Source organism: Sus scrofa, chromosome 14 (assembly GCF_054392235.1).
Source record: "Sus scrofa isolate SSC_HxYL_T2T_F1_AM1 chromosome 14, Sscrofa_HxYL_maternal_Yorkshire_Landrace_v2.0, whole genome shotgun sequence".
Taxonomy (NCBI): Eukaryota; Metazoa; Chordata; class Mammalia; order Artiodactyla; family Suidae; genus Sus; species Sus scrofa.
In genome coordinates, this window is record NC_139396.1 from 22,669,375 (window position 1) to 22,690,959 (window position 21,585).

General features: G+C 37.7%; 1 protein-coding gene across 22 annotated transcripts in view; it reads right to left on the reverse strand.

The window, feature by feature from the left end:
* AUH (AU RNA binding methylglutaconyl-CoA hydratase) overlaps positions 1-21,585 on the reverse strand; it is a 147,854-nt gene that overhangs the window by 99,721 nt on the left and 26,548 nt on the right. For 17 of the 22 annotated variants that reach the window (XR_014826398.1, XR_014826402.1, XR_014826394.1 and 14 more), the window contains exon 4: positions 20,476-20,562. The exons of 4 other annotated variants lie outside the window; for them this stretch is intronic. Coding sequence is in view for 4 of the 18 variants with exons in the window: in XM_013990241.3 (XP_013845695.1) it covers positions 20,476-20,562 (87 nt within the window). In the remaining 14 variants the exon portion in view is untranslated. Of the gene's footprint in view, positions 1-1,322; positions 3,817-20,475; positions 20,563-21,585 lie in introns of those variants that run through there. One more of the 22 variants, XM_084994543.1, reaches the window with a different exon arrangement.

Genomic DNA, 21,585 nt, shown 5'->3' on the forward strand with positions numbered 1-21,585 from the left:
ATAAAAAACTCCCTTAAAATCACCCCACAGAGTAGGGGGTCAGAAGTAATATCCTACTTGTCTAGGTGTTCTCCCACCTATTCTTCCATCTGCCTTCCTAAAGCCAGAGGTAATCATCAAAGTCTGTGTTTATCATGCCCATTTATTTCTTCTGTGTATGTGATTTCACTACATCTCTAAACTATATCCTGTTTTGCATGCTTTTAGTTTTATAAAAATTATGTTTTAATTCAACATTTTCCAAAGAGTTATCCTTGTTACATAGGTAAGTTATTCATTTGTTACTACAAACAGTCTTTGTCTTATATCCTGATATAAGTCTCCCTAGGACACCTGTGCAAAATGCCTGCAAGAATTGTGCAGTTTCAAACTCCAAGCAGCAATCCATGCATTAGAAGGTGAAAATCAGGAAGTTTTAAAAATAAAATAGGATAGTATCCAAATGCAAGCACAAAGACAGGCAATTATTTCATGAATCTTTGATACCCACCCACCCCAAGGTGTTTACTGGGCCAAACTGTAAATTTATTTGTTACTATGGTCTAGGGAAAGTCTTACAATCACTTTTCTTGGTTAATACCCCATTTAAAAAAGTGAACTATTGAGCCTTTTTGGATGTGGATGATCAACTCTGTAACACCGAACTTTCCCTAACCACTTAATGCCAATTTATACTCCCATTGAAAGCATATAAACTTCCTCACTATCTCTTGGTAATATCAGGCAAAAAGAACTTTGGGCTAATCTGGTAGATATAAAATAGCATCCCCCTGTGGTATTAATTTGCATTTCTAGGATTACCAATGAAGTTGGTCATCTTTTCATATGCTCTCTTCCCATTTCCCCTTCCTCCTGTGTGAAATATTTTTGCTTTACTGACTTCCAGGCTGCATGTATGTATGCATGTGCTGATTCATGTATGCATGTATATACACACAAATTCTTTAGTGGCTATGTAGTTCAAGTATTTTCTCCTCTCCTGTGGCTTTTCTCTCTACTTTCCTTACAGTAACTTTTAATGAACAGAAGTTTGTAAGTTTAATTTAGTAAAACTTATCAACCTTTCCTTTTGTGTTGCATGTTAAGACAATTTTCACTCCATCAAGATCATATAAGTTTGTTTTATTTCACAGTCTTTACCATCCCCCAGTGATCTACAATGTCTCCTCTCTCCTTCTCAGTTCCCCTACTTTTAAGCAACTGTTTGGGGGCCTATATTCCACTCCACTGGTCAACTTGTCTATCCCAAAGCCAATAATATACCATCTTAATTTCCATATCTTTAATATAGGTCTTGAATACTAATAAGACAAGGACCCTCATTTTCTTCTTGAAGAGCATTTGGCTATTTGGGGGCCTTTTTTTTTTTTGGCTTTTGTCTTTAGAGGGCCACACGTACGGCATATAGAGGTTCCCAGGCTAGGGAACTGAATCGGATCTGAAGTTGCCAGCCACAGCCACAGCCACAGCAATGCAGGATCCAAGCCATGTCTGCGACCTACACCACAACTCACAGCAACACCGGATCCTTAATCCACTGAGCAAGGCCAGGGATTAAACCTACGTCCTCACGCATACTAGTCACGTTCATTAACCAGTAAGCCACGATGGGAACTCCTATCTGTAGGCCTGTTTATGCTCATCAAGTTTCTCACAAAATTAATACACTTACATTTGTACATTGAATCATCTGTGAGAATCATCTTTTTGATACTGAATCTTCCAATTCAAGAAGATAATGTATCTACATTTAATTTTCTTAATGTCTTGCAATGAGGTTTCGCAGTTTTTCCATACAGCTTGCATTTATTCATTTTTGTTCCTACTGTCAATGCTATCTATCTTTCTGTGATCGACATCTTTTGTCTCTTGCTGGTAGGAAGAAAAGCAACTGATTACTTTTTAATATGAATCTTACACTCGGCTATCTCAGCAACACTCATTATTTCTAATAATTTGTTGATCCTTTTACATTTTCAGTGGAGAAAATCACCACTTGCAAAAAAAAAAAGTGTTATATTTCTCTTTTAGTCATTATTTTATTTCTATTTCCTGCCTTTCCACACATGCCAGGATTTTCAGAGCAGAGATGGTGATTGTGATTTTCAGAACAGAGATGGTGATTGTGAGCCTCCTGTCTTTTTCCTGATTTTAGAAAAGCTAAAAATTCCTAGTTTGCCTTGAGCTTTATCTATGATAAATTTGACCTCTCTACTTCTGTCAATCTATTGAGAAAAATATATGATTATGGTTAATATCATGAATTAAATTTAATATTTTCAAGTAGAAACCTCTTTCTCCTCCTTGAATTCCTGGGAAAATTCAACTTGGTCTTCTTTAAAAACTTACTGATCTCATCTATGTTCACAGGTAAGAATGGCTCCTCTCAACCCTTTCTTCCATTGGTTTTTGTCATATTTATGAACAAAGGTTCTACTAGTCGGAAACAATGAATTTAAAGGAGTTCCCTGGTGGCCCCTCAGTTAAGGATCCACCACTGTCACTGTTGTGGCGTGGGTTCAATCCCTGGTCAGAGAACTTCTGCATGCTGCAAGTGCAGCCAAAAAAGAAAGAAAAGAAACACATACACACTTAAAAAAAAAAAAACAAAAACAAAAAAACAGTAAGTTCAGGAATGAACTCTCATGCCACTGTTCTGTGGAAGAGGCTGTACAAAATTGAAATGATCTATACCTCATAGGCAAGATAGAGAACCTGAAATGTAAACCACTTAATATGTAAAAACTGGGCTTCATGCTTTCTCTGTGAAAAAACTTTTAACTGCTTATTCAATTTCTTCAGTGCATAGCTGACTAGTCTACATTATGATTTCTTCAGACAAAAATTTCATATTTATTGGCATAAAGACTTCCACAATTTTTTCTCGGAATTTCTATAATCTCCGCTATTACCTACAGTCATGTCCCTCTTTTCGTCTGTAACATCTGCTGTTAAAAACCTTTACTCCTTGGTTCAGAGTCTTTGCCTTGACTGGATCCATCCGTCTCCATTCCATCCCCAGCTTCTATCTTACTAATTTTTGATCCTTGTATTATTGCCTACCTTCAACTTTCTTTAAACTCTGACTTCATTAAACAACTTTTGTGGCTATTTATTGTCAGCGAGTTTCCCTAACATATTCATTTTAAGGTTATGAATTCTCCTCAAACTACAAGTTTAACCCAATCACAAAAATTTGGATATTCCAAAATCTTTTCCTATCAGTGAACTAATGTACTGGTTATGTAAAAATTTATACATTTGTTCTTTTTAAGATTTCTCGCATTTTTTTCTTCCTGTTTGCAGATATAATCGACAAAAAATCACCATGTAAGTTTAAGGTGTACAGCATGATGATTTGACTTACATACATCATGAAATGACTATCACACTAAGTTTACTAAACATTATCTCATACAGATACAAAATTATAGAAATAGTTTTCCTTGTGATGAAAACTTTTAAGATTTACTCTCTTAACAACTTTCATGTAAAACATATAGCAGTGTTACTTATATTTATAACATTAGACATTATGTCCTTAGTACTTATTTATTTTATAACTGGGAATGTGTACCTTTTAATTACCTTCATTCATTTCCCCCTTTCACCCTCTCCCCACCCCTGGTAGCCTCGGCAAATCCTGATCGGTTTTTCAGTTAGTTTCTTTGTTTGTAGGTTGGTTGGTTTTCGAAGTGTTATCTCCATGCTGGTTTCCATTGTGGCTACATCAATTCTGTTCCCACCAGCAGAAAGGTTCCCTTTTCTTCACATCCTCGCCAACACTTGTTTGTTGTCTTTTTGATAACAGCCATTCTGAAAGGTGTGAGATAATACCTCATTGTGGTTTTGATTTATATTTCCCTGATGATGAGTGATGCTGAGCATCTTTTCAAGTTGCCTGTTGGCCATTTGTAAGTCATCTTTGGAAAAACATCTATTTGGAATCTCTCCTCATTTTTTAAGATTGCTTTTCTGATGTTAAGTTGCATAAGTCCACTATATATTTTGAATATTAACCTCTATTGGATATACTGTTTGCAAATACCTTCTCCCATTCAGCAGGCAAACTTTTTATGTATTGATAGCTTCCCCCCACTGTGCAAAAAGCTTTTAAATTTGATGTAGTCCCATTTATTTATTTTCATACTGGTTCCCTTGCCTGAGGAAACATATCCAAAAAATTATTACTAAGACCAATGTTAAAAAGCATACTGCCTATATTTTCTTCTGGAAGTTTTATGGTTTCAGATCTTACATTTAAGTCTTCAATCCATTTTGAATATGTCTGTACATAGTGTGAAAGACTAGTCCAATACAATTCCTTTACACATAGCTGTCCAGTTTTTCAAACACTATTTATTGAAGAGGCCGTCTTTCTCCCAGTGTATATTAACTCCTTTATCACAGATTAAGTGATCATATAAATATGGATTCATTTCTGGCCTCTCTATTCTGTTCCACTGATCTATGTGACTGTTCTTTTGACAGTACCATACATACCATAACTTTGTAGTATAGCTTGAAATCAGGGAGCATTATACCTATAGCTTAGTTCGTCTTAAGGTTGTTTTGGCTATTTGGGGTCTTTTGTGTGTCCATACAAACTTTAGAATTATTTGTTCTAGTTCCGAGGAAAATGTCTTTGGTATTTTGATAGTGATAGTACTGAATTTTTAGGTTGCCCTGGGTAGTACAGACATTTCAACAATATTTCTTCTTCCAATTCATGAATACAATCTTTCCAACTGATTATGTCATCTTCAATTTCTTTCATAAGAGTCTTACAGTTTTCCAAGTACATGTCTTTTATCTCCTTAGTTAATTTATTGCTTGGTATTTATTTCTGATGCAATTGTGAATAGAATTGTTTCCTGAATTTCTCTGATAGTTCATTGTTAGCATATGGAAATGTAACAGACTTCTATATATTAATCTTATATCCTGTAATTTTGCTAAATTCACTGATGAGCTTTAGCAGTTTTTTGGTGGCACCCTCGTGATTTTCTATGTATAGTACTGTGTCATCTGCAAACAGTGGCAGTTTTACTTCTTCCTTTCCAACTTGAATTCCTTTTATTTCTTTTTCTTGTCTGATTGCTGTGGCTAAGACTTCCAATACTGTGTTGAATAAAAATGGTGAAAGTGGGCATCCTAGTCTTGTTCCTGATCTTAGAGAAAATGCGTTAGCTTGTCATTGTTAGTACTCACTATTTTGAGACTTTTTATCACAAGTAGATGCTAAGTGTTGACAAAAGCTTCTTCAGTATCAATGGAGGTGATCATATTTTTATTCTTTGATTTGTTAATGTGGTGTATCACACTGACTGATTTACAGATACTAACCTATCCTTGGGTCCCTGCAATAAGTCATAGTTGATTATGGAAACTGATCCTTTTCTATGATTCTAGTTGAATTCAGTTTACTAATATTTTGTAGAGGACTTTTGAATCTATGTTAATGAGAGACTTGGGGCTAGAATTTTCCTTTTTTGTGCTATATGTCTGCTTTTGGTATCAGGATGATGTTGGCTTTGCAGGGTGAGTTTAGGAATATTCCTTCCTTTGCAAATATTTTGGAATAGTTCAAGAAAGACAGGTGTTAGTTCTTTTCTAAATATTTGAGAGAATTCACCTATGAAGCCATCTAGTCCTGAACTATAGTTTGTTGGGATTTTTTTTTATTACAGATTCAATTTCATTACTGGTAACTAGTGTTCATATCTCCTATTTCTTTCTGGTTCAATGTTGAAAGATTTTACACCTCTAGGAATTTGTCTCTTTCTTCCAGCTTGTCCATTTCATTGGCAAATAACTATTCATAGTGATTTCTAATGACCCTTTGTATTTCTGCGGTGTTGGTTATAACTTCTCCTTTTCTATTTCTGATTTTATTGATTTGGCACCTCTTTTTTCTTGATAAGTCTGGCTATATTCTCAAAGAAACAGCTTATAGTTTCATTGGCTTTTTCTTTTTCTTTTTTTCTTTTTTTAGTCCCTATTTCATTTATTTCTACCCTGATCTTTATGACTTATTTCCTTCTAGTCATGTTGGGTGGGTTTAGTTTGCTCTTCTTTTTCTACCATTTAGGTGTAAGGCTAGATCATTCGAGACTTTTCTTATTTCCTGAGGTAGGCTTGTATCACTATAAACTTCCCCCTCTTAGAACTGTTTTTGTTGGATTCCATAGATTTTGAATCATTGTATTTTCCTTTTCACCTGTCTCCAGGTTTTTTTTTTTTTTTTTTTTTTTTAATTCCTTCTTTAAGTTCTTCAGTGATCCACTGGTTGTTTAGGAGCATACTGTTTAACCTGCATGTGTTTGTCTTTCTTGGGGTTTTTTGAAGTTTTTGTTTTTTTGTGGGGTTTTGTAGCTGATGTCTAGCCCCACAGTTATGGTTGTGGTTGGGAAAGCTGCCTGATATGATTTTAATTTTCTTATATTTACTGAGGCTAGTTTTGTGGCCTACTCTGTGATTTATCTTGGAGAATGTTCCACTTTCACTTAAAAAGAATGTGTAATTTGCTGCTTTTGGATAGAATATTCAATATATATCTATTAAGTCTATTTTGTCTAATGTGTCATTTAAGGCCAGTGTTTCTCATTGATTTTCTGTGTGGTTTTTCTGTCCACTGATGTAAATGGGGCGATTACATCCCCTACTATTATTGAGCTGTCAATATCTCCCTTTAATTCTGTTAATATCTGCTTTATGTATTTAGATACTCCTATGTTGCCTGCATACACATTTACAATTGCTACAGTTTCTTCTTGGATTGATCCAATGATCATTATGTAATGTCCTTCTTTTTCTCTTATACTCTCTTTTAGACTTTGTTCTAAAGTCTACTGTGTCCAATATAGGTACTGCTACCCTGACTTTCCTTTCATTTCCATTTGCAAGGAATAACTTTTTCCACCCATTTACTTTCAGTCTGTGTGTTCCTTAGAATCTTAAGTGAGTCTCTTGTAAGCAACGTATATACATGGGTCTTCTTTTTGTTTACTTTCTACCACTTTATATATTTTGATTGGAGCCTTCATTCATTTACATGAAGTGATTATTCCTGGGTAGGTAATTACTGCCATTTTTAAAAATGTGTTTGGGTGGCTTTTTATAGTTCCTTATTTTGTTCCTTTCCTATTCTTTGGCTCTCATTCCCTGAGATTGGACTATTATTATCTTTAGTATTATGTCTGAATTTCTTTCTTGTTTTTGTGTATCTATTATAAATTTTTGGTTTGTAGTTACCAGAGGTTTAGATAAACCAATATATATATGTATGTAAGTAAGCTGCTTATTTCTTAAGTTCAAGTGCATTTTAACAACCCTGCATTTTTACCCACCCCATTTACTGTTTTGTTTTCATTGTTTTTTTCTTCATGTTTTTTATTACTCAAATGAATTTATCACATCTGTAGTTGTATAATGATCATAACAATCTGATTTCACAGGATTTCCATCCCTCAGCCCAAGCACATCCCCCCACTCCCCAAACTGTCTCCTCCGGAGACCATAAGTTTTTCAATGTCCGTGAGTCAGCATCTGTTCTGCAAAGAAGTTCCGTCTGTCCTTTTTTCAGATTCCACATGTCAGTGAAAGCATTTGATGTTGGTGTCTCATTGTATGGCTGACTTCACTTAGCATGATAGTTTCTAGGTCCATCCATGTTGCTAAAAATGCTGCTATTTCATTCTTTTTGATGGCTGAGTAATATTCCATTGTGTATATGTACCACATCTTCTGGATCCACTCCTCTGTCAATGGACATTTAGGTTGTTTCCATGTTTTGGCTATTGCAAATAGTGCTGCAATGAACATTGCAGTACATGTGTCTTTGAGAGTCGTGGTTTTCTCTGGGTAGATGTCCAGGAGTGGGATTGCTGGATCAAATGGTAGTTCTATGTTTAGTTTTCTGAGGAATCTCCATACTGCTTTCCACAGTGGTTGTACCAATTTACAATCCCACCAACAGTGAACTAGGGTTCCTTTTTCTCCACACCCTCTCTAGCACTTATTGTTTGTAGACTTTTGGATGATGGCCATTCTGGCTGGTGGAAGGTGGTACCTCATCATGGTTTTGATTTGCATTTCTCCAATAATGAGTGACGCTGAACATCTTTTCATGTGTTTCTCGGCCATCTGTATGTCTTTTTTGGAGATCGGTCTGTTTAGGTCTTCTGCCCATTTTTGGATGGGGTTGTTTGTTTTTTTGGTATGGAGCTGCAGAAGTTGTTTGTAAATTTTGGAGATGAATCCCTTGTTAGCGGCTGGCTGAGGGGTGGGGCCAGATTTTCCCAAAATGGCCACCTCCAGAGAAAAGCACTGCTGCTGAATATTCCCGAGAGCTTTGCTTTCAATGTCCTTCCCTCACAACAAGCCACATTCACCCCTGTTTTCCCAGGATGTCCTCCAAGAACTGCGGTCAGGTTTGACCCAGATTCCCTTGGAGACCTTGCTTTGCCCTGGGACTCAGTACACGTGAAAGTCTGTGTGCACCTTTAAAGAATGGGGTCTCCATTTCCCCCAGTCCCGTGGAGCTCTTGCACACAAGCCCCACTGGCCTTCAATGCCAGATGCTCCGGGGCTCTTTCTCCCTGTGCCAGATCCCCACACGTGAGAGAACTCTCACTCCTATAGGTGAGTCTCTGTGAACCAGTTAGTTTCCAGTCTGTGGAGCTTCCCACCCAGGAGGTATGGGGTTGTTTATATCGTGAAATCGCCCCTCCTACCTCTTGATGTGGCCTCCTCTTTTTCTTCTGGAGTAGGGTATCTTTTTTAAGGTTTCCGATCCATTTTGGTGAAGTGTGCTCAGTCTTTAGTTGTGAATTTCGTTGTTTTTAGAAGAGAAGTTGAGCTCCAGTCCTTCTATTTCGCCATCTTAATCCCATCTCCCCATTTACTGTTTCTGATATCGTGTTTTACATCATTTTGTCTGTTTGTTTGTTTTTGGCCATTCCAGTGACATGTGGAAGTTTCTGGACCAGGGATCAAACCCAAACCACAGTCACAACAGGGGCCACTGCCACGACAATGCCAGTTCTCACAAGGGAACTCCTACATCTTTTTGTTTTGTGTATCCCTTTACTACTTATTGTGGATATAATAATTTTACTACTTTGACCTGCTAACTTTCCTACCAGCTTATACATGGTTGATTTACTACCTTTATTATATTTTCACTTTCACCAATGATATTTTTTCTTTCATAATTTTCATATTCCTAGTTGTAGCCTTTTCTTTTTCACTTAGAGAACTCCCTTTAACATTTCTTGTAAAGTTGGTTTGGTGGCACTTAAAAGCTTTTGTTTGCCTGTAAAACTTTTGACCTCTCCATTGAATCTGAATGAAAGATTTAGAGGTAAAATATTTTAGGTTGTAGATTTTTTTTCCTTACATCATTTTGACTATATCATGCCGCTATCTTTTGCTCAGTAGGATTTCTGCTGAAAAGTCAGCTGATATCCTTCTAGCAGTTCCCTTTTAGGTAACTTGTTAATCTTCCTTGCTACTTTTAGTATTTTTTCTTTACCATTAGTTTTTTCCACTTTAAATGCATCAAAAACTTTAAATGTGTCTTGGTGTAGCCCTTTAGGGGTTGATTCTGTTTAGGGCTCTCTGTGCTTCCTGGACCTGGATGTCTATTTCTTTCCTAGATTAGGGAAGTTTTCATCTATTATGTCTTCAAATATGTTCTCTGCCCCCTTCTCTCTTCTTCTTCTGGGTCCTCTATAACGCCAAGGTTAGTATGCTTGATGTTATCATACACATCTCTTAAACTGTCATTTCTTTTTATTCTTTATTCTTTTTTCTGTTTAGCTTCATTGATTTCCACTACTCTGTCTTCCACCTCACTAATCTGTTCCTCTGTATCATCTAATCTACCATTGATTCCTTCTAGTTTATTTTTTATTATCAGCCAATTCTTCTGAATTTTAATCTATGCAATGGAATTCTCAATCAAATGCACAAGTTATTTTGTGGATATTTAGAAACTGATTCTAAAATTAATATGGAGAGTCAAAAGAGCGAGAATAACCAACACAATATTGAAAAAAAAAAAAAGGACAAAGTTAGAGGACTGGCACCACCCAATGTCACAGTTACTATAAAGCTACAGTGATCTAGACAGTGTGCTTATTGGCAAAAGAATATACAAAGAGATCAAGGAACAGAACACAGAGCCCAGGAACAGACCCCATAAATACAGTCAACTGATCTCTGACAAAGAAATAGAACACTGACATTGTTTTTAACAGGGCTGAAACAACTGGACATCCAAAGGTAAAATCATGAATCTAGACAGAGACCAATATCTCACAACAATTAACTTAAAATGAATAACAGATCTAATTGCAAAGCACAAAACTGTAAGATAACATAGGAGAAAACCTGGAAACCTTGGGTATGACAATGACTCTTTAAACACAATACCAAAGGCACAATCCATGAAAGAAATAATGGATGAGTGTGACCCTATAATGATATAAAACTTCTGCACTATGAAATATAATGTCAAGAGAATGAGAAGACAAGCTACAGATTGAGAGAAAGTATTTGCAAAAGACACATCTGATAAAAGAATGTCATCTAAAACACACAAAGAACTCTTAGAATTCAACAATAAGAAAAATAATGATTAAAAAATGAGCCAGGAGAGGCGGACCAAAATGGTGGAGGAGTAAAAGGTCACACACACCTTCTCCCACAAACACATCAAAAAAACACATCTACAGGTAAAACTTCTCGCACAGAACATCAACTGAATGCTAGCAGAAGAACTTAAACCTCCAAAAAGGGCAAGAAACTCTTGACATAACTGGGTAGAACAAAAGAAAAAAAGAGAGAGAAAAGGAATCAGGATGGGACTAGCATTCCCAAGAGGGAGCTGTGAAGGAGAAAAGGAACCCACCTCCTGAGCAGCCACCTAACTGACGAAAGATCAGCTGAGTCGGCAGGAAAAGCGAAGCAGCTGGACTGAGAACAGCAAAGCAGACTGAGAGCATGGGACCTCAAAGTTGCCGAGAGTAACATGGCAGCTGGACCAAGAACAGCAAATTAGAGTGAGAGATGCACAGATCATCTGAACCACCAGCCCAGACACCAAGATGCCTGGGCGGGGGCTGGGTGCTAAGATTCAGGTTCTGGAAGTCAGTCCTGGGGAGAGAACTGGGGATGGCATGAGAGGCTAAGGAGCAGGGTGCCACAGGCTAATGAGGGGAACACCATGGCAGAGGGAACCTGGGAGAAGGTCCGGACCCGCAGGAGAGGCAAGGAGCCACTGTTGGGGAGGGAAGAGGAGGAGGGGCAGGCCGCCATAGGAAACTCCCTGCTCCAGAGCAAGTGCATGCCCGCAGGCCTAGAGGGTGGGGTGCCTCTGCGGAGGCTACGGGTGGCGAGAAGCCTTTTGCTCGTTTAAGGGAGATTAGGCACTTCTTGTGCAAGCTACCAGTGGCCAGGCACCTACTATGTGGGCTAAGGGCATAAGGGGTCCAAGTGCAACGAGGTGCCTCTTGTCCGATCCACAGGTGGCAGGGGTAGACTGCAGCAGTCGTCTCAGAGGCCAGAGGGAGGCATGGCTTGCCACCACTGGGTGGGGCCTGTGAGTGGGCTCCACCAGTGACCCCAGTCACCTCAGGGGTTGCCAAAAGAGAAAAAAAAGAGGGCACTGCAACCAAGCACCATACGTTGTTGCTCTCACTCCCCTGGGAACACGCCCACCCTGCAGCTGCCACTGCCAAATGCTCTGGGTGACCCACAGACACTTGGTCACTGTCCTTTCCCAAGACCCTACAACCAGGAGCAACTTGTGTAGCACCTCCTGCATGGGCTAAGTAGGACACAGTGCTTCTTGTGTGGTCTGCAGGAGGTAGGGGCAAACCACTGCAGTTATCCCGATTCCAGAGGTGGGTGTGGCCCACCGCCATTGGAGATATCTGAAAATCACTTGCAGCCCCATTCACCTAAAGGGCACCACAGAGGAGGGCATTGTGACCGAACACCACCTGCTAGTGCTCTTGGACCCCCAGGAACACAACCACCCTGCTGTTGCCACTGCCAAACATTCCGGGCAGTACCCACACACCTGATCTCTGTCACGTCCCAGGATCCTGCAACTAGGAGCACCCTTTACAACACCTCATGTGGGCTAAGTGAGATGGGTTTCTTCATGCATGGTCTACAGGTGGAGGGGGAAAACCACCGCAGTTATCACTGACTCTAGAGATGGTCATGGCCTGCTCCTAATAAGGGTCCCTGAACAGGCACCACCTGCAATTCCAATTACCTCAGAGGAGGTCACTACAATCAAACACAAGCTGTTGTTACTCTCACTTCCTGGGAACTCACACACCCTGCTGTTGCTACTGCCAAATGCTCTGGACACCTTGAAGACCTGCCTAGAGCGTATTACCACCTCCCAGGGCCCTGCAACTAGGAGTAGCCTGTGCCACCTTCCTGCAGATCCCTGCTGCTATTGAGAGCCCAGCAACCAGGCACCGACTGATGGCCCTACCCATTGCCCCCTTCTCCCTAAAAACACACTGAGCATCCTGAGAACAACAGCCGGCTCACACAGAAGCAAGAGACAGCAAATATTAAAACTCCCACACCAAAAATAAATAGTAACCCCCCAAAAAATACAAAGGGGTATTCTTGCACAGAAGTAGCCTTACAAGACTACAGTTTGGCTTCAGTGAACTCACAGAAAAAGAAAAACACAAGCAAGATGAAGAAGCACAGAAACCATTCCCACTTTAAAGGAACAGGAGAATTCACCTAAAGCAGACAACAATGAAAGAGACCTCTGCAGTCTGACAGACACTGAGTTCAAAAAGGAGACAGTGAAAATACTGAAGGAATTAAGAGAGGATGTTAACAGTAATGCAGATTCCTTTAGAAAGGAAATAGAAAATATAAGGAGGAGCCAAGAAAAACTAGAAAATTCATTTGTAGAGATACAAACTGAGCTTAAGGCAATAAAGAGCAGAATGAATAGTGCAAAGGAACGAATCGGTGATGTGGAAGATGATATAATGGAAATCACCCAATCAGGACAATAGACAGAAAACCAAATGAAAAACCATGACAGCGATGTAAAGACCTATGGGATAATATAAAGCAGGCCAATCTATGCATAATAGGAATTCCAAAAGGAAGGGGAAAAGAAAAGAGGATTGAAAACATATTTCAAGAAATTATGGCTGAAAACTTTCCAAATCTAAAGGATACTGATATCAAGATATGGGAGGCACAGAGGGCCCCAAACAAGCTGAATCCAAACAGGCCCACATCAAGACATATTATAATAAAAATGGCAAAAGTTCAAGATAAAGAGAGGATTCTAAAGGCAGCAAGAGAAAAGCAAAGCATTAATTATAAGGGAAACCCCATAAGGCTATCAGCTGATTTCTCTACAGAAACACTACAGGCCAGAAGGGAGCAGCGAGATACATTTAAAGTCTTGAAAGGAAAAAATCTGCAACCTAGAATACTCTATCCAGCAAGAATATCATTTAAATTAGAAGGGGAAATAAAGAATTTCTCTAACAAACAAAAGCTAAAACAGTACAGCAATACTAAACCCATTCTAAAATAAATACAGAAAGGGGTCCTCTCAAGTAAAAAAAAGAGAGAGAAAAAAGAGAAAAGAAGAATTAGGATGGAGGAAACCACAACTGGAAAGCAATCACTTAAATAAGCCAGCATACAGATCTAAACATGAAGAAGTTTAAAAAAAAAAAGACATCAAAATCACACAATGTGGGGAAGGAAAGTAAGAAAATATAGATTCGATATGTCTGAGCCTATATGACCATCAGGCAAAAGCAAGCAGATATAGGAAAGACTTAACATGCTTAAAAAACAGGGCAACCACAAATCAAAACCAAACATTACATTCACAAAAACTGAAAAGTACTCAAGCATAAAATAAATGGAAACCATCCAAGCCAAAAAAAAATTAAAAAAAAAAACAAGAAGAGAAACATAGAATCCACTGGAAAACAAGGTTTAAAGTGGCAATAAATATATATCTGTCAATAATCACCTTAAAAGTCCATGGACTAAATGCTCCAATCAAAAGACACAGAGTGGCAGATTGGATAAAAAAGCAAAAACCTTCAATCTGCTGCCTGCAAGAAACTCACCTTAGAGCAAAGGACACATATAGATTGAAAGTGAGGGAACAGGAAAAGATATTTCATGCCAATGGACAAGACAGGAAAGCAGAAATTGCCATACTCATATCAGACAAAATAGACATAAAAAGGAAGGTCATAAAGAAAGACAAAGAAGGACACTATTTTATGGTTAAAGGATACATTCAACAAGAGGATATTACAATTGTCAATATATACGGCTCTAATATAGGAGCACCCAGACACCTACAACAAATACTAACAGACATAAAAGGAGAAATCGATGGGAATACAATCATAGTAGGAGACATTAACACCCCACTCACAACGATGGACAGATCCTCTAGACAAAAAATCAGTGAGGCAACAGAGAACCTAAAGGATACAATAGAAAAGTTAGACTTAATTGACATTTTCAGGACATTACATCCAAAAAAATCAGAATACACATTCTTCTCAAGTGCACATGGAACATTCTCAAGAATTGATCACATACTGGGGTACAAAGCTAACCTCAACAAATTTAAGAATATAGAAATTATTTCAAGTATCTTCTCTGACGACAATGGCATGAAACTAGAAATCAACCACAGGAAAAGAAATGAGAAAAAGCTTACTACATGGAGACTAAACAACATGCTTTTAAAAAACCAATGGGTTGGAGTTCCTGTCGTGGCTCAGTGGTTAACGAATCTGACTAGGAACCATGAGGTTGCGGGTTCGATCCCTGGCCTTGCTCAGTGGGTTAAGGATCCGGCGTTGCCATGAGCTGTGGTGTAGGTCGCAGACGTGGCTCAGATCCCGCGTTGCTGTGGCTCTGGCGTAGGCCAGCAGCTACAGCTCTGATTCAATCCCTAGCCTGGAAACCTCCATATGCCATGGGAGTGGCCCCAGAAAAGGCAAAAAGACAAAGCAAACAAACAAACAAACAAAAAACCCAATCGGTCAATGAGGAAATCAAGAAAGAAATTAAAAAAATAGCTCGAGACAAATGATAATGAAGACATCCACTCAAAATCTATGGGATGCCGCAAAAGCAGTGCTCAGGGGGAATTTTATAGCAATACAGGCCTTCCTCAAAAAAGAAGAAAAATCTTAAATTGACAACTTATCCCAACACCTAAATGAATTAGAAAAAGAAGAACAAACAAAACCTAAAGTCAGCAGGAGGAAGGAAATCATAAAGATCAAAGAGGAAGTCAATAAAATAGAGATTCAAAAAACAAGTGAAGAAATCAGTAAAACCAAGAGCTTGTTCTTTGAAAAGGTAAACAAAATTAACAAACCTCTGCCTAGACGCACCAAGAAGAGGAGAGAGAAAGCCCAAATAAACAAAATCAGAAATGAAAAAGGAGAAGTCACAACAGATAACTACAGAAATACAAAAAACCATGAGAGAATACTATAAACAATTGTAGGCCAACAAATTTGACAACCTGGAAGAAATGGACAACTTGCTAGAGACGTACAGCCTGCCAAAACTGAATCAAGAAGAAAGAGATCAACTGAACAGACCAATCACTAAAAATGAAATTGGATATGTCATAAAAACACTCCCTACAAATAAAAGTCCAGGGCCAGATGGCTTCACAGGAGAATTCTACCAAACAAATGAAGAGGAACTTACACCATCCTCCTTAAGCTTTTTCAAAAGGTTGAAGAAGGAACACTCCCAAAGACATTCTATGATGCCACCATCACCCTAATTCCAAAACCAGACAAAGATACCACCAAAAAAGAAAACTATCGGCCAATATCTTTCATGAATACAAACGCAAAAATTCTCAACAAAATTTTAGTCTTCTGAATCCAGCAACATATAAAAAAGATCATACACCACAACCAAGTGGGATTCATCCCAGGTATACAAGGATGGTTCAACATATGCAAATCAATCAACGTCATACAGCACATTAACAAAAGAAAAGTCAAAAACCACATGATCATCTCAATAGATGAAGAAAAAGCATTTGACAAAGTCCAACATCCACTCATGATAAAAACTCTTACCAAAGTGGGTATAGAGGGAACATACCTTAACATAATCAAAGCCATTTATGACAAACCCACAGCAAACATAGTCCTCATTCGAGAAAAGCTGAAAGCCTTCCCACTAAAATCTGGAACAAGTCAAGAATGTCCACTCTCACCACTGTTATTCAACATAGTACTGGAAGTCCTAGCCATAACAATCAGACAAAGAAAAGAAATAAGAGGCATCTAAATAGCAAGAGAAGAGATAAAACTGTCGCTGTATGCAGATGACATGCTGTATGCAGATGACATGATACCGTATATAGAAAACCCCAAGGACTCAACCCCAGAACTACTTGAACTGATCAACAAATTCATCAAAGTAGCAGGAGATAAGATTAACATTCAGAAATCAGTCACATTTCTGTATACTAACAATGAAACATTAGAAAAGGAAGACAAAAATACAATACCTTTTAAAACTGCACCCCAAAAATCAAATACCTGGGATTACACCTAAGCAAGGAGGTGAAAGACTTATATGCCGAGTACTAGCAAACATTAATCAAGGAAACTAAAGAAGACGTAAAGAAATTGAAAGATATTCCATGCTCCTGGGTTGGAAAAATTAATATTGTAAAAATGGCTATACTACCCAAAGCAATCTACCTAAAGTCAGCAGAAGGAAGGAAATCATTAAGATCAAAGCAATCCCGATCCAATTACCCATGACATTTTTCACAGAACTAGAACAAACTATCTAAAAATGTATATGAAACCACAAAAAAATCAGAATTGCCAAAGCAATTCTTAAGAACAAAAACCAAGCAGGAGGCATAACTCTCCCAGACTTCAAGCAATATGACAAAGCCATAGTCATCAAGACAGTGTGGTACTGGTACCAAAACAGACAGACCAATGGAACAGAATAGACGACCCAGAAATAAACCCAGATACCTATAGTCAATTAATCTTTGACAAAGGAGGCAAGAACATAAAATGGGAAAAAGACAGTCTTTTCAGCAAGCATTGCTGGGAAAACTGGACAGCTGCATGTAAATCAATGAAACCGGAACACACCCTCACACCATGCACAAAAATAAACTCAAAATGGCTGAAAGACTTAAATATAAGACAAGACACCATCAAACTCCTAGAAGAGAACACAGGCAAAACATTCTCTGACAACAACCACATGAATATTTTCTCAGGTCAGTCTCCCAAAGCAACAGAAATAAGAGCAAAAATAAACCAATGGGACCTAATCAAACTGAAAAGCTTTTGCACAGCAAAGGAAACCAAAAAGAAAACAAAAAGACAACTTACAAGAGTTCCCATCGTGGCACAGTGGTTAACGAATCTGACTAGGAACCATGAGGTTGCAGGTTCCATCCCTGGCCTTGCTCGGTGGGTTAACGATCCGGCGTTGCCATGAGCTGTGGTGTAGGTTGCAGACGTGGCTCGGATCCCGCATTGCTGTGGCTCTGGCATAGGCCAGCGGCTACAGCTCCTATTGGACCCCTAGGCTGGGAACCTCCATATGCCACGGGAGCAGCCCAAAGAAATAGCAAAAAAAGACTAAGACAACTTACAGAATGGGAGAAAATAGTTTCAAATGATGCAACGGACAACGGCTTAATCTCTAGAATATACAAACAACTTATACAACACAACAGCAAAAAAGCCAACAACCCAAGGGAAAAGGGGCAAAAGACCTGAAGAGACATTTTTCCAAGGAAGAGGTACAGACGGCCAACAAGCACATGAAAAAATGCTCAACATCCCTGATTATTAGACAAATGCAAATCAAAACTACCATCAGACACCACCTCACACCAGTCAGAATGGCCATCATTCATAAGTTCACAAATAACAAATGCTGGAGGGGGTGTGGAGAAAAGGGAACCCTCCTGCACTGTTGGTGGGAATGTAAGCTGCTACAGCCACGATGGAGAACAGTATGGAGGTACCTTAGAAATCTATACATAGAACTACCATCTGACCCAGAAATCCCACTCTGGGGCATATATCCGGACAAAACTTTCCTTAAAAAAGACACATGCACCTGCATTGTTCATTGCAGCTCTATTCACAATAGCCAAGACATGGAAACAACCCAAATGTCCATCGACACACAACTGGATTAGGAAGATGTGGTATATACACACAATGGAATCATACTCAGCCATAAAAAAGAACCAAATCATGCCATTTGCAGCAACATGGATGGAACTAGAGACTTTCATCCTGAGTGAAGTAAGTCAGAAGGAGAAAGACAAATACCATATGATCACTTATAACTGGAATCTAATATACAGCACAAATGAACATTTCCAGAGCAAAGAAAACCATGGACTTGCAGAATAGACTTGTGGTTGCCGAGGGGGAGGGGGAGGGAGTGGGATGGATGGGAGCTTGGGGTTAATAGATACAAACTATTGCCTTTGTAATGGATTAGCAATGAGATCCTGCTGTGTAGCACTGGGAACTCTGTCTAGTCACTTATGAAGGTGCATGATAATGTACAAAAATAGAATGTGTACATGTATATATAACTGGGTCACCATGCTGTACAGTAGAAAAAAAAATTGTATTGGGGAAATAGCTATTTAAAAAAATTAAAGTAAAAAAATTAAAAATGAGCCAAAGACTAATAAATACCTCACCAAAGAAGATAGATGCCAAAAAAGCACATGAAAAGATGTTCTACATCATATGTCACCACAGAAATTCAAATTAAAACAACAAAAATGGGAAAATATATGAGAAATGTTAGAAAAAGAAGAGATAAAAATTGCATTGTTTATATATAATGAACATTTTGCTTTCTGGAAAACACAAGAAAATTGAGAAATGACAATAATTACTACAAGTTCTTAGTAAGTTAGCATGATAGAAAATAAGCACATAAAATTTAACAAATTTCCTACAGACCTACAATTAATAACCAGACTTCAACAGAAATAGGCAGAAAAGATCCCATTCAAAAGAATAAATGCTATAAAATAGCTAAGGATAAATATGAAGGGGAAAAATAATACAAGGCCAAAGCCAATGTGAAGAAAAATTTCTTGAAGAACACTACAACATGAAATGCTCCCCCACAAAATAAGAGCCATGCACATCATGAACAGAAAGATTCGGTACCATAAAAATGTCAATTCTTTATTAAAGAAGATTTATAGAAATTCTGTTCATAGTCTCAGAAGGATATTTTTCTTCCTCACTTTAATAATTCTAAATTCATTTGGAAGAGCTGATGTATAAGAATCAGCAAAGACGATCTTCAAGGAAAAAAGAAAAGTAATGAAGGGAACTTAGTACCCTCTAGATAATTAAAGCTCCTAGAACTGAATTACAGTGGAACTAAGAGATATCATATGCAATGCAAACAAAAGATTAATGCAAAACTGGCTTTTAAGTAAATAGCTGTTAAATAATGTTATAGAAAAGAGAATGAAGAATGTGAACGGGCAATTTACAGAAGGAAAAAGATAACTCTAATTTGAAAGATATAACATTACACTAGCATCTGGGAGAATACAAATTAAAATAATAAGATGTATTTTCTTCTTTAACTGTGGCAAACTTAAAAAATAGCAACACTAAATGCTGACAAGAATATAAGCAAACAGACACTGTCACGTATTTGATGGTAATATAAAATAGTGTAATCTTTTTGCAATATAATCTGGTAGGATATATTAAAATGTAAAATGGACACGCAATACTTAGAACTGCAATACCATATTTAGGAATCTATTCCATAAATGTACATATTAATATTCTAAAAGACTTTGTATAAAGATAATCAATGCTTTATAGCAAAATAGAAAAAAAAACTGCAAAAACCAAAAACCAAAACAAAAAAACTTAAATATTCATTAACAAAAAAATAATTTAAAATTTTAGATAAGACTATGCTATGGATTACTATGCAACAGTATATTAAAAAGTTAATAAATTAAGTTGATATATACTGAAATATAAACATTACAGAAAGGTCTAATTCTCAGGAAACAGTATAATCCCATATAAATCTATAAATGTTTGTGTACTCAATTTAAAAAATACAAAAACTTTATGTCAAAGGCTTATGCCAAATTATTCTCTGTTGTCTAATAACTACTTGTTATTCCATGTCATCATAAATAGGAGGCATCTTTAATTATAAAATATTTTTCACAATTTTTCAAATTAAATACATCACATGCTATTTTGCAACCAACCAGAGATCATGACTATCCAATTACAGAAATACTTTAGCCAAAGCTTATATATAAAGACTGTGGGCAACTTTTTAAATCTAACATATAAGGTGATTTTCAGCATGCTAAAAGGAGAATTTAATTGTGCTTACCGATTTCATTAATCACTGCTCTTAATTTGGAGACAAAAGGACCAACTTCACTGGAATGCATTTTGACTCTTTCCTTAAGGTCAGCACCTGCAAATATTGTATTTACAAATATAATATCTAGTCATAAACAAAATTTTAAGGCAACAAACTGAAATTTTATGTAAGATTCATATAGCCTTAAATACAGACTGAATTTACCTGTCAAAGGAATTATATTGCCCAAGTTTTCCTTCCCAAAGACCAGCATCAGAAAGAAAAAAAATAATTGTTTGTTCATACATCTACCATGAGCTTAGAGTGGTAGTTCTCAAACTTTGTGGTCTCAGGACCCCTTTATAATCTTAGGGGTAACAGGGAAGAGGCACTGTTAAGATTATATAGATTTGGAGTTCCTGTCATGGCTCAGAGGTTAACGAATCCAACTAGGAATCATGAGGTTGCGGGTTCGATCCCTGGCCTCACTCAATGTGTTAAGGATCCAGTGTTGCCGTGAGCTGTGGTGTAGATCACAGACATGGCTCAGATCTGGCGTTGCTATGGCTCTGACGTCGGCTGGTGGCTACAGCTCCGATTAGACCCCTAGTCTGAGAACCTCCATATGCCAAGGGTGCGGCCCTAGAAAAGAGAGAGAGACAAAAATAAATGAATAAATAAATAAAAGATTATATAGATCTATCAATACTTATTCTATTAGAAACTGAAATGACAGAATTTTTAAAGCATTTATTTATTCATTGAATAATACAAATAAGCCATTCACATTAACATAAATGACTATAGATTGAGGACAATTTTTGATTCTTGCAATTTTACCCACCACTGCTTCTGCCTCATAAGTGCAAATGCCAACCCACTGAAAAGTGCAAATCACACCTTCCTGCTATGAAAATCACTGTGACTTCATGGACGCCCATCTTGGTGACTACAGATCACATTTGAGAATCACTGGCTTGAGAATATACACAAACTGACAATTTCCTAACTATGAGTTTATCATAGAATCACAACTCTGGAACTGAAATAAAAATAAACACATAAGGGAGTTTCCATTGTGGCTCAGTGGTAATGACCCTGACTAGTATCCACGAGGATGCGGGTTCAATCTCTGGC